The sequence below is a fragment of the Vulpes vulpes genome, chromosome 8, assembly GCF_048418805.1.
Source record: "Vulpes vulpes isolate BD-2025 chromosome 8, VulVul3, whole genome shotgun sequence".
In the NCBI taxonomy this organism is placed as follows: Eukaryota; Metazoa; Chordata; class Mammalia; order Carnivora; family Canidae; genus Vulpes; species Vulpes vulpes.
The window spans coordinates 74,787,737-74,812,038 of NC_132787.1; the positions used below are offsets into that span (position 1 = coordinate 74,787,737).

Consider the following 24,302-nt stretch of genomic DNA (forward strand, 5'->3'; position numbering starts at 1 on the left):
ACTTCTTTATACCCCTTAATCCATCTCCAGGTTCTCTGAGAAGGCTCCTAAATGTAAGTGCAATGCATGAGTGAGGGAGCCTGTTTGTATAGGTGTCTGTGTGTCTTCCACTTTGTCCCAGAGACCCTAAATTAAAGTATTATTCAAACCTAGGAAAATCCTGTCTTTTAATATTAACATCATTTGTGTAACAGTTGTCAAAAAAACAACAAAGATTTGCATAATGACACATTTGAGAAAATGTGTCATCATTTGCTACCACTTGCCTTTCATGTGCTAGACAATCATTTCAGTTTAATCTACCCTAGAAGTTTCCACTGGTCCTCTTTTTTTTTTTTAAACTTGGTTGTGAAATTGTTAACCGACCAGGAAATTTCTCAGCTATCTACTTCTGCTTTTAAAGAGTATAAAAGTTAGGTAGAAATTGGCAAACAGCGTAGCTCTTCAAGGTACAGTGGTCCACTCCAGGATTCTGTTCTCTCCAGCCAGTCTTCACTATTCAGGTACAACTTGAACTAACTCTTCTTTATGACCGGGTTCCAGTCAAGTCTCTCTGTCTCTGTCTGTCTCTTTCTCCCTCTCTCCCTTCCTCTCTGCCTGATATTATGGCTATGATTTGTGAAAATTTCTGGGAACTAGTATTGCTTATGTAGCAGCTTGACAACTGAGAGATCAGTGTCAAAGCCTCTGCTCCAGATCTAACAAATACACTCTTGGTTTGGGTTTGGTTTAGCAAATGTTTCCTCTGGACCCAAAGGAAGGTTCTTTCATGCATTCACCCATTCATTTAAAGATTGTTTCTTTACATGCCTGCCATGTACCAGGTGCTAAGGGAAACTCACATATGAAGGCAGCCCTGGGGGAGACTGGCCTGGCAGGAATCATTTATTTTCTCCTCTTTACGCAGGTTTCTAAAGCAGCCATGGCAGCAGTACCCGAACTCACCAGTGAAATGATGGCTTACTCCAGGTCAGTGAGGTGATTGAGATTAGCCATATGAGTAGAGCTCCTCTTTCAAGAGTGGGGTGATATCTGTGCTTGGAGACCAAATCTGTCCTCCAAACTTCCTCTTCCAGTGGCAAGCAGGGCTCTAGGTTAACATGGTTTAAAGACTGATTTCCCACTGCAAGTCTAGCCTTTCTTTGGACCCATAGGCCATCCACATGTTGTTGCTGCAAGGGTTCCCTGCAAATGGCAAATAGGAAAAAGAGATTCCAAGTGAACAATGCAGGCAACCTTTTGGCAAAGTTTGGCTTGAGAGAGAAGAAAAGCTCAGATGTTAAGTGGATAGAGGATAGGTCTCAGGATCCAACAGGTAGTATCTAGGATATCTGCGCTGCCTCCTACGCCATTCCCTGCATATCACCATAAAACTTGCCAGCAGCTTTTAGCAACTTTAAGGGACATACTATTTGTAGTTTCCTATTAACAGTGAAGACGGTTTGGGGGGAAGGAAAAAGAACTTGTCTGGGAGACATACTTGAACAATCTCTCTGGTTTTATTACAGTAACAATGAGAATGACGTATTCTTTGAAGCTGATGGCCCTGGAAACGTGAAGGTGAGACCATGGGCTTAGCTCACAACACCTGGAGGTACTCTGATATGGGAGAGGCTTCAGGAAAAGGGTTCTGGGCTACCTTGTTTCCAGGGTATTTTGTAATGAAAGGACTTTCATCTCTTGCAGTAAGACAGATGCAGATGGCACTGCATGCTGACTTGGTCACTACACCATTCCCACAATCACTTACTATGGCTTGGTGATGATGGCCATGCTTGCACAGGGTGGAGGGATGGCAGTGATGATAAAGCTTGCTGGTTTTTTGTTAGGAAAGCATCCAAGGCTCCAATGCAAATTTGATTCTCCTTTTAGGAGAAGATTCAGCCTACATAAATCACTTAAGTCCTTGGGAATTAATGTATATCTGCCCCCCTTTAAAAGTAGAATAGTTTTTTGCTCCCAGATTTCTGGACAGGAACTTCTCTCATACTCAGCTTTCCTCTGTGCTGTTAGAAGCTTCTTTAACTATCTGTTGAGTGTCCAAACCATTATCATGGTACCAGGGCAACCTCACTTAAGCCTTCACATAGTTACGCCAGTTCTATGAATAATGGGAAGTTTCTCTGAATAATGGGAAAGTGGAAACATATTTCACAAATAGTAACCACTTTTAAAGTATTTGTAGAATGCTTATAAGACAGTGTTTAGGAAAAAAGAAAGAACTTATATAGAATAATTAAAAACTTGTTGAATGAGCATAGATGAATATAAAATGTTATGATCATCATTGCCATGAAAAATTAAATACAAAGTGTTAAAGCATTAGGGATACAAAAAGACATAGAGGTTAAGAAGGTGTAAATTTATGGTTAGGTGGAACAGTGTATAAAAAAGATAAATGAGGTAGACATGTGTGTCTTATTCTAAAAGAACACCATATAGGCCATCAGAAAACCTATAGTTCTGGTTTTGAATCTGCCTCTAACTTGCCACATGCCCTCTGATAAATCACTTAACCTCTCTAAGCTTCAGAGAGAAGAGAGTTTAACATTAGAAGCTCAGTTATTTCCAAGGCCCCTTCAGCCTCTCTGATGTAAAAAACAGGAGTTCTCTGGCCTGACCACCTTAACAAACTCTTCCTTGGTCTCTCCACAGTGCTGCTGCCAAGACCTGAACCACAGTTCTCTGGTAGATGAGGGCATCCAGTTGCAAGTCTCCCACCAGCTCTGTAACAAGAGTCTGAGGCATTTCGTGTCAGTCATTGTAGCTTTGGAGAAGCTGAAGAAGCCCTGCCCACAGGTCCTCCAGGGGGATGACCTGAAGAGCATCTTTCGCTACATCTTTGAAGAAGGTATTTACTGTGTATACTTGGATGTTCTCCAACAATTTCTGCTGCCTTCTATCATCTGGCCTGATCTTCTGATTTTCTTCCTCAACATGTGTGCTCCACATTTCAGAACCTATCATCTGCAAAACAGATGCAGATAATTTTATGAGTGATGCAGCCCTGCCATCGGTGGACTGCACGTTACAGGACATAAACCACAAATACCTGGTGCTGTCTAACTCGTATGAGCTTCGGGCTCTCCACCTCAATGGGGAAAATGTGAACAAACAAGGTAATGGGGGACATCTTGACTCCTTTCTTGGCTCCCTGGCTGCTTGCTAATTCTCCACATTTTTAACAAAGTAGAACAATAAGGCGAATTATGGACATAACTAAAAAAACATAAAATAATGAATATATAAACTTTTCATTTGGGTCCCAGCAATGACACCAAATTGACCAGAACACCCTTAGTGTGTTCATTTCTCAGCAAGAGATGGAATTCTGAGAAATTAGAATGCTCAAGCACATCCAGGACCATTGTCTAGCCAAGTCTTTGAATGATAGTGCAATGTCAATCCTTCCATTAGAAAGGGGTCATTTGATGGACATGACCTAACTGCCTGTGGGTCCCTTTTTCCTGATGTTGAGGTTAAAACTAGAATGGTGAAGAGATAATGTGTCCATCCTCATTCCCAACCCTGTCCCCTTAACCCTAACATCCTTTCTGCCCAATACCAGATGGTTCCTTGTAGGGAAATTTTACTGACAAGTAGGAGCTTATCTCTCTATTTTAACTAGCAAATGTCTCAAGTCTAGAGAGCCCATTAGTTGTGGAAATCTGCCTGGCACCTTGCCACTGTGGCTGAAACCTGCATGCAGGAGTGCAGCCAAGGGAGTAGATGAAGGGAGCAGCCTGTTCTCTTCCAAGGCTGCTGACCTTGGAGAGAGGCATCTCAGTCAGGCCAGGACAAAACTGTTTCTTTAGAACTGGGTTGTGAGCATGACCTCAAGGCCCCCAGATGAGATGGCTGTGACTAAGGAAGATAAAATGAGTCTCTTTGGAGCCATTTTACCCAGCTAAGCCTCCCCTCTCCCAAGTTCTTCCCACTTGTTGTTCCATGTTCCTGAAACAGAATTATCCCTGATATCTTTCAGGAATCCTGATCTACCTCTTTTCTTGCCTTTCACATTGATCAAATTGTTTTGCTCATGTGGTTGGGCACACCACTGACCAGTCATGAAATGGCTTCCTTCCTTCCGTTTTTAAAACTTAGACTCCCTAATTCTTCATTGCCATATGATGAGGCTTTAAGAAACTCCCAGACCTTCTTTGGAGAAAAGAATCAACCAACTAACCCTGCTATTGTCTATGAGAAGCCAAGTTATCCTATCTGTTAGGCCATGGGGACCTCAGTGTGGGCTCTCACAGAAGATGTTAATTGTATGAGTCCTGGGTTTGGGGTCTAGTAGCTGGGCTAACCCTGCACTGCTGTGTGTTCCTGACCACAAGGCCCCCTTCTTTTCCCTAGTGGTGTTCCACATGAGCTTTGTGCACGGAGATGAAAGTAATTACAAGATACCTGTGGTCTTGGGCATCAAACAAAAGAATCTGTACCTGTCCTGTGTGATGAAGGATGGGAAGCCCACCCTACAGCTAGAGGTGAGTGAGTACGAGTGGCTAAAGGCTTCCCAGGCTCCTCTCAAACAACCTTAGCTCTCACTTACTTCCAAGACTACCACCTTTCCCCCCAGGAAATCTGGGAGATCTACTTGATAATTCTGCATAAATGTAAACAAATTTAATATAATTGTTAAATGTATGCAACTTCCACCTCCACCACAGAAAATTAAGTCATTTTTCTGATATTATGTCCTGGCATTGTTACCACCTAACAGATTATACAATGTTAGGGTTAGAAGGATTATAACATTGTTGGGGTTACTCCACTTGATAAATGACATCTTGGGAAATTAATCAATTCAAGGGAGCTATCGCTTGTCATCTCCTCCACTCCCAAAATCACCTTCCCCTCTGCCGACAACCAGCTGTCCCAGCAAAAGTTTCATGTCTAGTCATTGTGAAGTCATTCTAGCCAGTGCCATATGGAAAAATACAGCAAAAGTCACTGGAAAGCTAGCTACTCTTAGAAATTTTAATCTAATTCTCACTTTTTAATAAAATTCCCACCTATATTTTGCTCCCTATCATTTGAAACTAAGTTTCAGAAAAGAGTAAGAGCTCTTTCAATCACTACACAGAAAATTGGGGCCACAAAGATTAATCGGGAGTCTGGATCTTGGTCCTATGATTCCTGTTTCCTCTCGAGCTGAACCAGAAAATAGCCTCACCAGAGTGTCTTTGTCCCTTCCCTGATAAAAATTCTTATTTCTGTTTTGTTGCAGAAGGTAGACCCCAAAGTCTACCCAAAGAGGAAGATGGAAAAGCGATTTGTCTTCAACAAGATAGAAATCAAGAACACAGTGGAATTTGAGTCTTCTCAGTACCCTAACTGGTACATCAGCACCTCTCAAGTCGAAGGAATGCCTGTCTTCCTAGGAAATACCAAAGGTGGCCAGGATATAACTGACTTCACCATGGAATTCTCTTCCTAGAGACCTGTACCCAGAGAGTCCACAAGTGCTGGGTAACCCTTAGGGCTGATGGAAAGGGAGAAGGGTTTTAAATGTGGCCTCAGGCTGAATTTCACTATTATCTAATCAGTGCACAACTGCCTTCCCTAAATCACTGCTAAGATTTCTTGTCCACCAGCCAAGCAGAATAGCCCCCTTCCCAGGGCCAATCCCTCCGCTGAGTCAGGTCTCTTTATCTCTTCTACTTATCTGAAGCTAGCCTGGCAGAAGTCATTATACATCAGGTTCCAAGAAACCCTCCTTTGTGCCCAGGTTCTGATGAACAACCATTGAACTATTTATTTATTTATTTATTTATTGGTGGGTTAATCTATTTAGTTTAAGTCAAGAGGGGCAAGAAGCATCAGTGTCCATGAAAAAGCCCACTTGTCATAGCTCTGAAGTGAATTTAATTTCCACTGGTGTGCCATCTTTATACCAAGTCCTTTTGCCAAGGCTGAAAAAATGTATAAGCTCAGATTGTTTAAATAGGAATATTTATGAATGATTATGTATGATCACACCGCTTCCATGATTCTGAAATAAATTTCACTGAAAAAAAATTTTTTTCTGTGTGGTAATTCATCGCCTTTTCTTGAATCTCACACAGAAGAGTCAAGATAAATGGGGCCATGAGAGGTCTTCTTGAAAAACAAGAAGTCCACTCCTCATCACTGAGCATGGCAAAATACCTAGGAACATCACTAACCAGCAAAGACAAGCCTCCTTATCCCTCCCCTTCATTTCTGTTTCTCAACAAAAGGATATTTGGTATACAAGTTTCATTTGAAAAATCAGATCAGCTGAAGTAAAGAAGGAAATGTTGGTGGTAATCGCCACCAACAATTTCTTTACTCATTTATTCAACAAACATTTATTAAGTAAATATTATGTACTAGGAGCTAGAAGGTACAGAAACAAGACAGGTAAGGCATTCCTAGTTAGATAGGAAAGGCAGATAGATACAAGCAAAAATAAGGCAATGTGGCAAATAGAGGTAAGATAAAGTATGAAAGGAATAGCCAGGAGGAATGACAACATCTATTGTGAAGGACAGAGGGTCAAGGAGAACAACATATGAGTCAGGCCTAAAAGAATGAGCAGGAGTTCCTCATATAGATAAGAAGGGAAACGTTATTCTTAGTAGTGGGACCAGTATGATCAAAAGCATGGAGTAAAGAATGGTCAATAAATGACGCAAGGAGTTAACTTTCAGAATTGCAGAAGTCACCAGAAGCAAAGTAAAAACACAGAAACAACCCAAGGAAAAAATATTTGTAACTGTATCTCAGATAAAGGGATAATTTGTCTAGGTTCCCTCAAAACATTAGGAAAAACATGAACATAAATCCAACAAAACAACAGGCATAAATCCAACAATATATTAACAGGCAGTCCACAGAAAAGGAAATACTATTAGGTCTTTTTTTTTTTTATTATTAGGTCTTGGTCAGAGTAAAACATGCTCAATACTACTTATGATAAGAAAATTGAATTAACAGTACTTTGAAAAAGCAGTATTCTCCTATCACATTACCAAAAATCGAAAGTTTAATGACACACTCTGTTGGGAAGACTAGGGAAATTCTTAAACATTACAGGTGGGAGCAGAAATTGGTACAATTCCTATAGAGGAAAATTTGATAATAACTACGAAAAAATGTTTAAAGATTTTATTTATTTATTTGATAGAGATAGAGAGAGGAAGAGTAGGGGGCGTAGGGGGAGGCAAGCAGAGGGAGAGGGAGAAGCAGACTCCCCACTGAGCAAGGAGCCTGAGGTGGGGCTCAATCCCAGGATCCTGGGATAATGACCTGAGTCTGAGGCAAATGCTTAACCAACTGAGCCACCCAGGTCCCCCAATAACTATGAAAATTACAAATGGACATTCCCTTTGGCCCAGCAATTTCACTTCTGGGGATGTATCCTGCGGGTGGCTATATACCTATGTGAAATGACACGTGATCAAAATTATTCATGGCACATGACTTGTAAAAGCAAAAGATTGGAAAAAAACACAAATGTCTATCAATGGGGGCTTGGCTAAATAACTTATGGGACATCTATACAATGGAATGCCAGGCAGCTATAAAAAAAATCAGAGGAGCACCTGGATGGCTCAGTCAGTTAAGTGTCTAATTCGATTTCAGCTCAGGTCAAGATCTCAGGGTTGTGAGATTGAGTCCCTCATCAGGCATGGCGCCTGCTTAAGATATTCTGTGTGTGTGTGTGTGTGTGTGTGTGTGTGTGTGTCTCCTCCCCCCTCTCTACCCCCCCACCACCCCTCTCCCTCTCTCTCTCAAAAAAAAAAAAAAATCAGAAAGCACTCCACACCAATATGGAAGACTGTCTAAGATATGCTGGTAACCAAAAAAAAAAAAAAAAAAAAAAGGCAAGAGGCAGACTGTTTATAGTGCATCTTTATGTAACAAAGAGCGAGGGTGGGGAATAAGGCAATACTTTCCAATGTGTTTGCATTTGATTTCAAAAATTCTGAAAGACACATAAGAAATTTAAAAAGTAACTGTGAGGGGCCAGGGAGAATAAGATACAGGGAACAAAGGTGGGAGCAAGATATTTCTCTAGATACTTTTTATATAGTTTGATTTTTTAATCATGTGAATATATTACCTACTTAGAAATAAAATGGTAAAAATTTCTAAAAGGTATTTGTCCAAGAAAAAATACACACACACACACACACACACACACACACATATATGTATGTGTGTATGTGTATATATATATATATAAATCAATATATATATATATATATATTGCTGGGCCAAAAGGGATGTTCATTTGTAATTTTCATAGTTATTATCAAGTCATACATATATATGATTTAATTAAAATGTCCCAGTTGTCAGCAGCTCACTCCCAGTACCTTTTCCTCCTCCTCCTCCCCTTCCCCCTTCACAGCTTTCCAAGCTAGGGCTCAGGAGCTGGATAGAGGCCCTACAACTTGGCAAAGCCCCCTCCCAGCTCTGTCTGCTTCATAACTACAGTGCAAAGGATGAGAAGTTACCCAAATGGCACTCATTCCCCAGTACATGATGATATTGCTAGTGCAGGAAAGAAAACAGAGGTATTCCTGGGAGTCCCAGCAATGATACCATCCCCTTTCCTTGGTTGACTGATACAATCCCACCCATCTCTCACAGGTCCAAAAGGGAGAATATGAGAAAGAGTGACAAACTGTGAAGTCATCTAATCTTGTGAGGAAGCCAGATTGCGAATCATCCATGTGAGTGTAAACTGGTACAGCCATTTTAAAGAAAAAATTGGCAGTGTCTAATTTATTTTTAACATGACTTATGACTCAGTAATTCCACTATTTGGTGTCTTCCCTAAAGAAACAATTTCAAGGATGTCTATTTTAGAATTGTTTATAAAAAGTTCAACAAAGTAAAATGGAAACAACCTAAATGTCTACAGGTAAGGAAAAGGTTAAATAAACCATGGCAAGTTAAAAATAAAAATAAGTAGTACTGAAATGGAAAAAGATTCAGACAAGTCATTGAGAGAAAAGGTCAAATTGCAAAACCTTAAGTACAGGATGATACTATTCACATAAAAGAAAAAAGTACAGCACATCCATGTGCTTCTAACAATATGTAAAACAGAGAGCTTTGGAAGGGTATTGGCTAAACCAAAAATAGTGGTTATGTGGGATAGGGTGGGGAGGAGAGGGGGTCATCAAGAGGAACTTGTTTTATTTCTGTTTGAATTTTTTACAAGAAGAATGTATTCATGAATTACTTATATAATGTTCTTTAAAAAAATCCTTCTGCATTAAAATGTTCAAAAGGCCTGAGTTTCAATTCCTGGAACTGAGCCAAAGATTAAAATTGACCCTCTAAAGGCTATCCTATTCCTGGTTTGGAGCCAAGTTCTTCCCCTGGTAACAGCTCTTCCTTTCTCTGCACTACGTGTTCTTATCCTGGAAAAGAGAAATAGCCTTTTCTAAATGGAAAAGATCAGATGATATGAGTGCAGAGAATCAGAACCCACCCCCAACACTACCAACCACATGAAATATAACTGGAAGTTTTTATAATGAGCAGAAAAGTTAATTTGTCTGCACCTCCAGTAGGTAATACACCACCACAGCTCCTACCAGTCTTCAAGGATATCCCACGTACCTAGAGAGTAGCAGGCAAGTGCTTATAAATTTGAGTCCATAAGTTTAGGGTGTGGCTTATCCTATATGCTTGGGCTGGAGTAAGCCAGTATCTGGTGGGGCGAAGGTAAATGATGCAATGGTATGTGGGAGCACATCTAGTCTGAAAGGTAGGTTGGAGGTGGGTGGCTGCTACAATGTCCTGGTCAGTGACGGAAGCATAAGTCAGCATGTCTTCTGTACAGATCTCCCTGCCCCATTCCTCATCCCCCTATACAGCCTTGCTGAATTGTCCACAAACATCTGATTCAACTGGAAGCCAGAGTGAGAATGACCTAGAAAACTGATGTGATGACCACCCAGGGGTGTGGGACCATAGTCAGAGCCTCCTCCCAGTTCTAACACATCTTACCCATGCCCTGGCTCCTAAATTGGCACTTTGGACACAAGCCAAGTGATTAGATTTTCCCCTGGGAAGTCCAGAATCAAAGTTTTTCTTATTAATATGATTGTTTGCTTACACAAATAATCATGAAAATTCAAATCCTTTTTGGAAAGCAAGTAATAAAAACATGAAATGAAGCACATGGACCAGGAAAGGTAGGTCTGGGAGGAGCAGGGAGGGTGCCAGGGGCCTGGGCAGCTCTCTCAAATAAGGGGCCTCCCTGTCTCTCAGAACATCTCACCTTCTGGCAAATAGGGCAACTAGAGATAAAGGGGTCCAGGTAAAGCCTGTGCTTGGGCAAGTAGGGCCCTCTGGGGACCAAGGTGTAAGTGATTGCTGGTTTTCAGCCATTCCCTTCCTTGACCTGAGCTTCCACATAGTCTGTGTGAAAGAATCAGTGCTTCTCTTTCTCAGCTTCTCCCTACACCCAAACCCATCAGCCCTCAGAGCCAAAAAAGGTATGACATCCTTCATCTGCCAAGGATCAAAAGTGTGAGCCAAGGGAGTCCTAGACACCACCTGAGCATCCTGACACAGCAAGTCAACCTGAAGCACCTAGGCAGAAGGTCTGCATGGTTTGCATGTGAAGGCTGGGTTTGGATGAATCCTTGGAGCAGAGGGATATGTGGAATCCAGATACATACAGGAGCATCTACACACACTATGATTTGGTTTTAAAATATAACATATCAGGAACACCTAGAAGAGATGTCAAGTATGGGAGCTGAGCCTCAGTGCCCTCCTAGCCATAGGGATAAGACCTTTGTCCCAAGTACATAATGTCCTCTTGATGTACCATCCATCATGGACCTCACTTCTAGAGCAGCAAGTCTAATTCCCTCCCCAAAAGGCCCTTCCAGGGCCCTAATCCTTATAGATGTTGGTCTTCCAATATTTTAGCTTATAAAAGCCAAGCCCACCCCCTTGCCAACATACATGTTTTAGGTTAAAATCTGAAATTTTTTTATAATTTTAAATAGTTAATTGCTAATGTTATCATTTCTGGACTATTGTGAATTTGACATTTAAAAAAATTGTTACATCAGTTGTAAACATACCCAACAAAATCCCAGTACCACAGTGATTATTACTGTCACCCATCTAAAAATTACATTAACAAATTCCTCTTCAACAGGTAAAAATTAGCAATATTCCTTTTTTTTTCTTGAACTGATATTTCATTCATTTCTGCCATGAAATTTTATCATAATGTAATACATATCATGCTTAAAAGCATTTTACTGATCATTCTATGGTACTTCTTTCCAACAATAAAAATGTGTTCAATCAAAACTTAATTTTTAAAAAAATATATTTTTTATACAATCATAGGATATTAAATTTTTAAAAAATTCTTCTAGATTAAGTCATCATTACAATTATCGTTAGTATACAATTACTCAAAATAACATAAATATATAAACACAATATATCATTAATGTTGATTATTAGCAATATGTCTTGATGAGAACCAACTTTTTTGGGGGGGCAAGGTGGAGGGGCAGAGGGAGAGAGAGAGAGAGAAACTTAAGCAGCCTCCACACCCAGTGCTATGCCTGATGCAGGGCTCAATCTCACAACCCTGAGATTATGACCTGAACTGAAATCAAGAAATATCAGAAAGGGAGACAGAACATGAGAGACTCCTAACTCTGGGAAACAAACAAGGGGTGGTAGAAAGGGAGGTGGGCGGAGGGGTGGGGGTGACTGGGTGACGGGCACTGAGGGGGGCACTTGATGGGATGAGCACTGGGTGTTATTCTATATGTTGGCAAATTGAAAACCAATAAAAAATAAATAAATAAATAAAGAGTCAGATGCTTAATCGACTGAGCCACCCATGCACCTTAATGAGACGAAGCTTTTAAAAAAAATTATTTCGTATATTTATATATTACTCATATATTTATATATTACTCATAATTAGAATGATCCTATTCAACACTGATCCTATTCTTATTTTGTTTTGTTTTTTAATGTAAGTAATGGGAAAATATGTACATATAAGTAACAAATAGGAATGAAAGGAATTTTATTATAGCAATGTCACACAATTCTTTGAAAACCTTATTTGCCAAAATCATATAATCATCTATCATCAAAAATTATGTTTCACGACTTATTAATCAACAACTTATTTAAGTTCTCCTTCAGTTTTGTTGGAAAACTGTTAAGAAATGGAAACCACCCGAGCTACAAAAGTCCTTAGAGTCCTTCACTGGACACTGAAATATTCCCTTTGTTTGGTGCCCCAGGGGCAGTGTAACTTCCTAAGATTAGGAATGTGTGGGAAGACTGGTGTTCTCATCTTTCTTGAAGAGTAGAAGGACAAACATACAATGGGATGTAAAGGTCAGTCTGGCCTCCTTTCTGCTACTCACGTGGCTGTCTGCCCTGGTGCTGTTTATTGGACTGGATAAATGCCAAGAGTGACCACAGCTGCTGTCAGGATGTCAGGTGACTACAGTGACAGCACCTAATTGAGCTCAGCTGCATTGTGAGGGAGAGAAGATTGGAGTGGGAAGTCTGGGCCCACTCTTACCCTAACCTTTTTGCTTTCTCTGTCATAATGCAGGGTAGGGGTAAGGTCATATAATCAGCTCTATCTCATGGGGTTCAGTTCATCACCAGTGATAGGAAAATAACTAAACACAGCAATAGGATAGAGAGTAACTGGGTGGGTCCAATGAAAGGTGCTATTTTAGGTGAGGTGGTCAGGGAAGGTCCTTCTGAGAAAGTGGCTTAAGTAGAGACCTGAATATAGATAAGGTTACCAATCTTGCAAAGATCTGGGGAGAAGAGTGTGCCAAGAGGAGGGAACTTCTAGATATAAGGGCCCCAAGATCAGAAGCAGACTTAACATGAATAAGGCACAGCAAGAAGGCCAACGTGGCTGAAGCAGAGTGAGCACAGGAGAGAGGGGCTTCAGAGGAGGACAGAGAGGCAAGTAAGGACCAGATCTCTATATATGGAGCTTTGACTTAGTGTGTCATACAAAACCATTGGAGTTTCTTAAACACAGAAGGGATGATCTTCTGTATATTTTATCACTCTTGCTGTTGTGTGAAGAATGGACCCTGGGGACAGGAAGAGAGGATGACAAAAATGGAAGTAGACAGCCCAGTTAGGAGGCCATGGCAATGGACTACATAGAAAATAACAGTATCGGGATCCCTGGGTGGCTCAGCAGTTTAGCGCCAGCCTTTGACCCAGGGCATGATCCTGGAGTCATAGGATCGAGTCCTGTATCGGGCTCCCTGCATGGAGCCTGCTTCTATCTTTGCCTGTGTCTCTGCCTCTCTCTCTGTGTGTCTCTCATGAATAAATGAATAAAATCTTTAAAAAAAAAAAAGGAATAACATTATCTTCAACAAGGGTAACAGGTGATGGGGCATGTATTCTGGGCATAGAGACAACAGAACTGGCTGATGGAGTAGATGTAGGAAATGAGGAAGAGAGAGAAATCAAGGGGACTCACAGGTTTGAGAACTGAGTAAGTAAGGTAAATGGGGTTATTTAAAGAAATAGGAGGGCTTCGATGTGGATGGAACTGGAGGGTATTATGCTGAGAGAAATAATCGGAAAAGGACAAACATTATATGGTTTCATTCATTTGGGGAATATAAAAATTAGTGAAAGGGAATAAAGGGAAAGGAGAGCAAATGAGTGAAAATAACAGTGAGGATGACAAAACATGAGAGACACCTAACTCTGGGAAACAAGGGGTAGTGGAAAGGGAGGTAGGCGGGGAGTTGGGGTGACTGGTGAGCACTGAGGAGGGCACTTGGCGGGATGAGTACTGGGTGTTATGCTAAATGTTGGCAAATTGAACTCCAATAAAAATTAAAAAAAAAAAAATAGGAGGGCAGCCCGAGTGGCTCAGCGGTTTAGTGCCACCTTTGGCCCAGGGCATGATCCTGGAGATCCGGAGATCGAGTCTCACATCGGGCTCCCTGCATGGAGCCTGCTTCTCTCTCTGCCTGTGTCTCTGCACCTCTCTCTCTCTCTCTCTCTCTCTCTCTCTCTCCCTGTCTCTCATAAATAAATAAATAAAAATCTTTAAAAAAATCTTTAGGGATCCCTGGGTGGCGCAGCGGTTTGGCACCTGCCTTTGGCCCAGGGCGCGATCCTGGAGACCTGGGATCGAATCCCATGTCGGGTTCCGGGTGCATGGAGCCTGCTTCTCCCTCTGCCTGTGTCTCTGCCTCTCTCCCTCTCTCTCTGTGTGACTATCATAAATAAAGAAAAATTAAAAAAAAATCTTTAAAAAAAAAGAAATTGGGAAGCCTCAGGAAGCGGCGGGTATCCTTTTTGTGAGGGGATAAATCAAAGGTTATGTTTTAGCCAAGTTATATTTGAGATATTTATTAGCCATGAGAATATAAAGTCCAAATATCCCTTGAGATTCAGATTCAAGAGCAACTGGTATGTAGAAGGCATATGATGCCATCCATGAGTCACCTGACACTACCTAACAAAAGTGAACTGCTAGAAAAGAGAGAATGGTACAACAGCATAGAGGGGTTCAAACCATGAAATAGAGCCATGGAAGGAGACTGAGGAGTAACCAGTGAGGTGAGAGAAAAACCAGGAGAGGAGAGAGGACAACAGGAGAAAGTGGGTAAAGTAGAAGGAGATCCACCAAATCCAACAATACTGAGAGGTCATGTATATGAGGGCTGGCCATTGGATTTGATGAGAAAGAAGTTGTGGATGGCCACAGCAAAAGTGAAGACCAAGCTTGAGGACAAAACCCTTTTCAGAACTGATTCAGGAGAGAATGAAAAGCAAGCAAGTGGAATCAATGAGTAGACAAGGCTCCTCTGAATAGTTTTTTTCAAATATTTTTTTTTTATTCATGAGAGACACAGAGAGAGAGAGAGGTAGAGACACAGGCAGAGGGAGAAGCAGGGTCCCTGCAAGGAGCCCAATGTGGGACTTGATCCCGGATCCCGGGATCACACCCTGAGCCAATGGCAGACGCTCACCCAGGCGTCCCTCCCTGCAAGGATCCCGATGCGGGACTTGATCCCAGGACCCTGAGATCACGACCTGAACCAAAGGCAGACGTTCAATCACTGAGTCACTCAGGTGCCCCATTCTTTGAATAGTTTTGCTATAAAAAAGCAGGGGGGACAGAGAAACACAGTGATAGCTGGAGGGGGCTGTGGGATCAAAAGAGGATTTTCACATCTAAGACGGAGTTGTTGGTAGGTTTATATAATCAATTAATAGAAAGGAGGGGAAAATAATGCAGGAGAGGAAAAGGAGAATTATAGGAGCCAAAGCCTGGAGTAGCCAGTAGGGAAGGTGATGAAGGGAGGTGATGTACATGAATACAGATGCAAGGTGGTCAGTAATGCCTGGGGTAGAAATACAAGGCAACTCTTTCCGAATTGTAACTGTCTTCTGAATAAGATAGCACAGAGTATGCTCAGCCACGCTAGCTACTCAGGGCTTTGTGGGTGTTATTCCTGCACAGACTGGGTTCTCCTCTCCTGGCTCCCTAAGCAGGACCATTTTCACTGCCCAGCTCATTCTCTCAGACCAAACAAGTTGAGCTCACCTGGCCACTGGCACATTGTCTTGGAGTCATCCTCTGCCAAACTCCAACTGTTGTGCTTTACTATCCACCCCTTTAAGGTCCTACTTGATTCCAGAAGAGTCTGAGAGGCATCTCCCTCCTACTCATTATCACTTGGAAGCTGTGAACAGTGGCTATCACAGACAATAAACCATAAGAATTTATGCCATCATAGGCAATGAATGTATAAGAAAGCGTTCATTAATTATTATAATGAGTACAGAATTGTAGTCATTAGCAAACACTGAGGGAAAAAATCAGATATTAAGGGAATTATAAATTAGCTGACAAAGGGGATCCCTGGGTGGCTCAGCAGTTTTGCGCCTGCCTTTGGGCCAGGGTGCGATCCTGGAGTCCCAGGATCGAGTCCCGCGTCGGGCTCCCGGTATGAAGCCTGCTTCTCCCTCTCCTCTGCCTGTGTCTCTGCCTCTCTCTCTCTCTCTCTCTCTCTCTATCATAAATAAATAAAAATAAATTTTAAAAAGTTAGCTGATAAAGCTTAAAAGAGGTTAACTAGAATCCAGATAAGGGGCAAGATTTCATCTATATCAAATGGGAAAAGTTGAAAGGGGTTAAGATAAAAAATGGGCAAGGGGACATTTGAAAGATGTCCATGGGGCTAAGTTGTGAAACCAATTCCCACTGACTTAACAGTCTGGCCCCAACTCTAAGAAATGACTGTGGTTTGCATCAAGTTAACCAAGAAGAGACCAATGATGGTGTCCTAGATTCTCAAGCCAATAGCTCACACCAAGTTCCTGAATCTTTGACCCAGGAACCTCAGGGTCAGAATCTTTGGCCTAGGAACCATCTCAGATGACTAATCTGTGATCTGTGCCCCTGTATTAAGTGGCTTTACAGGTCCAGGAAAATATTTAAGAAAAAAAAAAGCATAGAGCTGATGATGTAAATGAACCGATAGCTTTAACACTTTTGTGTTTAGAAATAAGTTTTAAGGGGCACCCAGGTGGCTCAGTGGTTGAGCGTCTGCCTTTGGCTCAGGTCATGATGCCACGGTCCTGGGATCAAGTCCCAAATCAGGCTACCCGCAGGGAGCCTGCTTCTCCCTCTGCCTGTGTGTCTCTGCCTCTCTCTCTGTGTCTCTCATGAATAAATAAATAAACTCTTTTTTAAAAAAATGAAACATTAAAGAATCTGAAACATTTTTTTAATTTCAATTTGAAATGTGTAATTTGGGCAGCCTGGGTGGCTCAGCAGTTTAGCGCCGCCTTCAGCCCAGGGCATGATCCTGGAGACCCAGTATCCAGTCCCACGTCAGGTTCCCTGCATGGAGCTGGCTTTTCCCTCTGCCTGTGTCTCTGCCTCTCTCTCTCTCTCTCTCTCTCTCTGTGTTTCTCACGAATGAATAAATAAAATCTTTTAAAAAAAACTGAGCAATTAAAAAAATGAAATGTGTAATTGATATTAGACTTCTGATTTTAATTTGAAAGGTAGAAAACAATTTGCTTATGTTTGTAAAACTTGTTTCAATTTTTTAGAGTCTAATTTACAAAACATTTTTCATCTGCTCTTTTTGGAGTTACAGGAAATTAGGTGCTTGGGAAGACTGCTTATTAGATTTTTAAGTCTGTTTTGGCAGACATTTGAAGTGTTTGAAAGAATTATATATTAAATTTGCAGATACATTAAATTTGTCATTTAAAATGCTTAAGAGAATTTAATTAACTGTGGTATAAAAGACAGTTTAATATTTAGGGAGCCTTAATATGTTAAGCAATAAAGTAATTGAGCCATGAACTTAAAAAGTGTAAGCGGTTTTTCTCATTGCTATACCCAAAACTGGCCTTATAAATAGAACAGCAAGATTTGTTAAGTTGAACGTAAAGAAAATTTTGGGTTTTTTGAAATTTATAATTGTTATAAAATTAATCATGTAAATTTAGGCTCCAATAACTAAAAATGTATTTTCTATGCATACAAGCAACTCTTAAATGACACATCCCCACCAAAATCATTGACATTAAGGAAGTCAGCCTGCCTGCAGGGCTCTTAATTCAGAAGACTGTAAACAGTCACTCTCCAAGTGGTCTTTATGAAGCTGTGCCTGTCTTACTCCTTCCTAATGCATTAACAGTCCCTTCAAACCCCTTATGATGGGCCACTATGCTGCTGAATCTCAGCACTGAGTCCTGGAACAGGCCCATCCACATCCCGCACACACACACACACATACACACACACACACACACAAACACACACTGGCAACAGAAAAGCAATTTTAAAATGATTCCGATTCTTTGCTTATTCTCATGAGCTGCATGAAAAGTATACACAGCCCATATGCCACATTTATTGGAATTCTCTTTTTCTCTCATCCAGTGGTCGTGCCCGCATCCAAAGAGCTGTCTCCAACTCTCTTTCATCCACACTATTAAAATCTCTACCCCCATATCCTAGACTCTCTACTCTTTACAGATTTGGCATCACTAAAGTCAAAACAATGAGACTGGCTATGATAGAATTGCCCCTTGGAGGCCAGAGGTAAAAGGGAAAAGGCTAAAACACTGTATTAGGAAAAGCTATCTAAAATGTAAAGGAAAGGCAAAAAGACTACTCATGCTTTTTCAGTGTCTAACTAGCATCCAATGCTCTAGGATAGGAAGTCACAAAACATTTTCTATAAGAAGCCAGATAGCAAATATTTTAGGCCTGAGGGTCGTAAGGGCAGTGGCACAACTATTCAACCCTACTGTTATATCTCGAAAGCAGTTACTGACAATCTATAACATATGGGTATGTTTGTGTTCCAATACATTTTTATTATAGAAATAGCCAGAAGGCCAGATTGAGCCCACAAGCCAGTTTGCTGACCCCTTCTCTAGAGGAAAGTATCTTTTTGTTTGACTTACTGTTTACTCTTGATCTGTTTAGTGCTGCCTTCAGCCCAAGCCCTGATCCTGGAGACCCGAGATCGAGTCCCACGTCAGACTCCCTGCATCAAGGCCCAGTCTATAAACTTAGATGTTAACTTGCAGAAGATTGATGAGTTGGGTCATTTTTGTCCAGTAAAACAGTAAAATTGCAAATTATTTCTGTCCAGGAAAACACTAACCCAGCTGTTACAATATCATTGCCCTGGTTTATATCTAACTGCTATTTATCCCACTGATTTTACATATCTATATCTATATCTACATGTATTTACCTACATAAATATGTATATATAGATATAGAGATATAGATATGGATATAGATATAGATATAGATATAGATATAGATCCATCCCTTATCTTCTCCTTTGACCAGCTTTGCCATACTCTTGGTTGCCCTAATGCCAAATTAAAGTTTTTACACATTTACTATATATTTGTAAAATAGTTATATTTTTAATACTTTAAAAACTTATACTTTGACAACTTGTATGTTTCTTGTATAATTTTTTTCCTGTCCTCTTAGAACCAATATCACAGACCAGACTGCTCAGCCATTCCCCAGGCCTTGGAGGTTTTACAGTCCTTCCTCCAGCCCTGGCCCACCCTCAGTGCTTGAGCTCCTGGAGTTAAAAGAGACTTGGACATTAAGACTGGGCTGGGTGAGTTTTGAAGGAAGTGCAGGAAGCAGGTTCTACCAGGGCAAGCTCCACCTGTCCTGACTTTCTGACCTCACCCACAGAGGTCTGTGGGGACAGGGAGGAGACCACTATCACCACCTCCTCCTCTGTTCCCCAAACTGTGAGTCACACTGAAATCAATACTGCAAAGGCAGGGCACCCCTGGTGGCTCAGTGGCTCCCTGCATGGACCCTGCTTCTCCCTCTGCCTGACTCTCTCCCTCTCTCTCTCTCTCTCTCTCTCTGTCTCTAATAAATAAATAAAATCTAAAAAGAAAAAAATACTGCAAAGTCAATAAGTATTTGAAGTCTACAAAATGCCTCCTTTTGGTCCAAAAATTCTACTTATAAGAAAACAGTAGGGATGTGCAACAAATTTTATGTGTTCTTATTGATGTTTACTAGAACTATCCTAAATAGCTTTTTAAAAGCTGAAAATAGGGATGTCTAGGTGGCTCAGTGGTTGAGCATCTGCCTTTGGCTCAGGTCATGATCCTGGGGTCCTAGGATCAAGTCCCACATCAGGCTCCCTGCAGGGAACCTGCTTCTCCCTCTGCCTATGTCTCTGCCTCTCTCTGTGTGTCTCTCATGAATAAACAAAGAAAGAAAGAAAAAAATTAGAAATAATCTGATCACCCAACAACTGGAAACCAGTTAAATAATTTTGGGGATGTCTACATAATGGAATATTGTGCAGCCATCGAAGATCACATTTAAATAGACTATCTTATAGCAGAGATAAATGTTCATTATATACTGTTAGATGAAATAAAAGTAAATAACAAAGTAAACATGTTATTCCAAATTTTATCAGTACATATGATACATGCATATATTATATATCTACACAGAACATATAACATGTTATACATATATGCTATATAATGTGTTATATACATGTATGTATATATGATATAGTATATATGTTACATGTAATGTATATTATATATAATATAACATGTATTATATGCATATACTATATATCTCATATCTACTCTAGAGAGCAAAAAGATTAGACAAAGATGATGATTAAGATGGACTATACCGGTCCTTCTCCTTAGCCTAGGGGTTTTGAGCCCTCAGGAGAGAGAAAGGTTAAGACCAGAAAACAAGGCAACTATTTGTTGAGAGTCTGTGTCTCTTTCTATTTTCTGGGAGCCAAATGACAGCATCACTGTGAAAGATCCCTCTTTACTCATTCTACAGACCATGGAGCAGCTTTGGGATCCACAGAACTTAAGGAAGTCATCTGTAGAAGAGAGGAAGTGAAAATGTGTGTGGACTTGACCCCAAGTTTGTGGGCTGTGCCGTAACTGTGGAAAATTCTTGAAATAGTAGAGAAAGTTGGAGAGAAGGCAGAGGCCCTGAATCAGCAAGTCCAAGTGGGAGCCCACACACCATAGTTTATCTCTCTGGCTGGTGAGGTCTTGGAACATTTGGTTCCAACATTAAGTACCCTGAAAAATATATATATACAAACCCAGTCCCCTGACCACAAAAGGAAATAAGCATTGACTCTGGCTCAGGGTGGGGGAGGGGAGGAGAGAACAGGAATGAGGTTCAAGAAAGTTTTCATAAAAGAGGTGGAATTTAAGCTAGATCTCGAAAAATAAGAATTTCTATTAATGGACGTGTGACAGGTGAAATAGAAGCAAAGAAGATGAAGGGAAAGGGAGGAAGTGCAAGGGATAGAGTCAGGTGTGACCAGAGAGAGAGGGTGGGCCATGGCTAGCGTGGAAGGAGGTAAGACTGGTATTTGGAAGAAACAGAATGCATGGTACAGTTTGGATTTAATTCTGCAGGCAGGAAGGCCAATTGGTCATCCCCCAACCTGTGACCTGGCCCCAAGATAACCGAGATGTGTTGACTGCCTGCCAGCACTCCCTCCTTCTTAAGAAAAAAAAGAAGAAGACTGAGCCACAGAGGAGGGCAGTGACTTGTTTCAATAGCACCATGATTTGGCACAAAACAAGGACCAAACCTCATACCCAAGAATACTGAATTACTCCCTTCATTGCTAACATACCTACTTTAGCCACTGAGGACTATCCTGAGAATGATATTGTCCACCGTGATCAGGCTTCCAGCTTCCCCAAAAAATGGTCAATGTCAACCATGAAGCACAGGAAGAAGAGTGCCAGGCTGGGATTCCCAGCTTTTAATCAAACTTGTAATCACCAGCTTAACTTCTCCACTCTATCTCCCCACTTGTAAAATGGGTTCCTTTGAACCAGATGGTATCTAAGGTCCTTCCCAGTTATAAAAACAAATGGTACTAGTGCCATATTTTTGTATCTAGTTTTGCTATTTTATAAATGTAAATCCATCTTTGCCAATTCACTTCTTGTCTCTGCTTCCTCTGGGCCATTCTCCTATAAGAAACCAGTACTGCATCTGTATCTTTGGGGTAAATCCCCAGCAGTGCAATTGCTGGGTCATAGGGCAGTTCTATTTTTAACTCTTTGAGGATCCTGCACACAGTTTTCCAGAGTGGCTGCACCAGTTTACATTCCCACCAATAGTTATATGGTCTCATTCATTTGGGGAATATAAAAATTAGTGAAAGGGAATAAAGGGGAAAGGGGAGAAAATGAGTGAAAATATGAGTGAGGGTGACAAAATATGAGAAACACCTAACTCTGGGAAACGAACAAGGAGTAGTGGAAAGGGAGGTGGGTGGGGGGTTGGGGTGACTAGGTGATGGGCACTGAGCAGGGAACTTGGCGGGATGAGCACTGGGTGTTATGCTATATGTTGGCAAATTAAACTCCAATAAAAAATTAAATAAGTAAATAAAAAATACAAAAGACTTAACAGCAAAAAAAATTAACAATTAAGTTGATAATAATGCCAAGTAATACTTTATAGTAATACCTTATGAAATGGGTATTATTGTCATCTCCGTGTTGTAGATAAGGAAACTGAGGCATAGAGAGGTTAAATAACTTGCCTGAGGTTAGATAGCTAGTAAATGTGGAACTGGGATTTGAACCAGTTTGGCTCCAGTGCTGAGCTCTTAATCACAATGTTGTCTTAATAAATTGTCTTAATATTAAGATCAAAAAAAAAAAGAAAAAAGAAAGAAACCAGTACTTGGGCAGCGCAGGTGGCTCAGTGGTTTAGCGCTGCCTTCAGCCCAGGGTGTGATCCTGGAGACCCAGGATAGAGTCCCACATCGGGCTCCCTGCATGGAGCCTGCTTCTCTCTCTGCCTGTGTCTCTTCCTCTCTCTGGGTGTGTGTCTCTCATGAAAAAATAAATAAAGTCTTTAAAAAAAAAAAAAAAAGAAACCAGTACTGATCTTTATTCCTCTCTTAATGCTTTATCTCCTTAGTTATTGAGATGATGAGTGTCCAGATGGCAGTCCTGGAATAGCCTGGAGGCAACAAAAAAGCAAGTGAAATAGGCCAGTTATAATGAAAATAAAAATAACAACCAACACTGTAAATTCCTTTTTATTACACAAGAAGGATATTCTCAATAACAAGAAAGTAAAGAATAAATCCCCTGTAATGCCCACACAGTCATTGAATAATCATATTTGTATAGCATTTTACTATTATTTTTACAAACTTCACATTTTATTCTACAGAACAATCATGGGAGTGAGTTTAATTTTCAGTCTGACATCTGGCACAATGCCCAGGACAAGAGCTTAATAAATGTTCAATGAACAAAAAGATCCCTGGGCACCTAGGTGGCTCAGTGGTTGAGCATCTGCCTTTGGCTCAGGTCATGATCCTGAGGTTCTGGGATTGAGTCCTGCATCAGGCTCCCAGTGGGGACACTGCTTCTCCCTCTGCCTATGTCTCTGCCTCTCTCTGTGTCTCTCATGAATAAATAAATAAGATCTTTAAAAAATAATAAAAGGAGAAAAACAATGCTAGGAAGTGTTTTAACAACTGACCTTCTGAGAAACAGTCTTGGTTTATAGCACTTACCGGTTGTAAGGTATAAATACTTCCACCAAACATGCTACCAATATGATGTCACTAAATACAAAATTGAAAAGATATGCACACAACCAGATCTCATGACCAGGTAGGACAGCTTCAGCATACATACAGTGGTATCAGATGAAACTGAGAGACAGATAGAGGCAACCATCACTCAAGTTTTTTTTATAAATTTATTTTTTATTGGTGTTCAATTTGCCAACATATAGAATAACACCCAGTGCTCATCCCATCAAGTGCCCCCCTCAGTGCCTGTCACCCAGTAACCCCCACCCCCTGCCCACCTCCCCTTCCCCCCACCCCTAGTTCATTTCCCAGAGTTAGGAGTCTCTCATGTTCTGTCTCCCTTTCTGATATTTCCCACTCATTTTTTCTCCTTTCCCCTTTATTCCCTTTCCTATTTTTTATATTCCCCAAATGAATGAGACCATTTAATGTTTGTCCTTCTCCGATTGACTTATTTCACTCAGCATAATACCCTCCAGTTCCATCCACGTCAAAGCAAATGGTGGGTATTTGTCGTTTCTAATGGCTACATCACTCAAGTTGTTAAGCCATACTGAGGAATCTGGATCGAAATCATCAAGAAAGCTGGGAAGATTTTAAGCAGTAAGTAACATTACCAGATTTATGTTTTTAAAACGTTAGTCTAACCAGTGTGAAGAATGGACTGTATGCTCAGCATACAAATTAGACTATGGCACCATGATGGTGGCTTAGATTATCATGTGTCTAAGCTTCAATAATGGAGGATGAAGAATAAACAGTGAAGATGTTAAGGAGTCACCTAGATATACAAGTGTGAAGCTCAGAGAAAACTCATAAGCTGGAGATAAACACTTAGGAATGGACAGCAAATGAAGCCACGGGACTAAATTATCCTCTTGAGAAGAAGGCACACCCACAGCTGAGCCTGGGACATGCCAACATTGAGAGGTATGAGAAGAGGAGCCAGAAAAGGTGATTGAAAAAGACAGCCATGGCAGAGGAAAACCAGAGGAGTGCAGTGTCAAAGAAAGCAAAGCAAGGAAGCATTTCAAAAAGGACAGAGTGGTTACTCTGTGTCCAATGCTGCTAACAAGGGAAGATGAGGACAAGGAAGTAGCCACCAGATGGAAATCAGTGCTGGCTTTGGCATGTGAATCTTAGAGGAATGGTGGATAT

The 24,302-nt window shown here is 40.9% G+C and overlaps 1 protein-coding gene across 1 annotated transcript; it reads left to right on the forward strand.

Annotated features, from left to right (window-relative positions):
* The first annotated feature begins 910 nt into the window (after nt 1–910).
* IL1B (interleukin 1 beta) lies at nt 911–5,971 on the forward strand. Its single transcript, XM_025994662.2, has 6 exons — nt 911–969; nt 1,509–1,560; nt 2,656–2,851; nt 2,958–3,119; nt 4,360–4,490; nt 5,234–5,971. The coding sequence occupies exons 1-6, from the start codon at nt 923–925 to the stop codon at nt 5,441–5,443; spliced, it is 798 nt and encodes a 265-aa protein (XP_025850447.1). The 5' UTR covers nt 911–922; the 3' UTR covers nt 5,444–5,971.
* The last annotated feature ends 18,331 nt before the right edge of the window (nt 5,972–24,302 follow it).

Coding starts and splice junctions, on each gene's coding strand:
- IL1B (XM_025994662.2), top strand. CDS start 923: ATGGCAGCAGTACCCGAACTCACCAGTGAAATGATGGCTTACTCCAG. Junction 970..1,508: donor GAAATGATGGCTTACTCCAG/GTCAGTGAGGTG, acceptor GTTTTATTACAG/TAACAATGAGAATGACGTAT. Junction 2,852..2,957: donor TCGCTACATCTTTGAAGAAG/GTATTTACTGTG, acceptor TCCACATTTCAG/AACCTATCATCTGCAAAACA.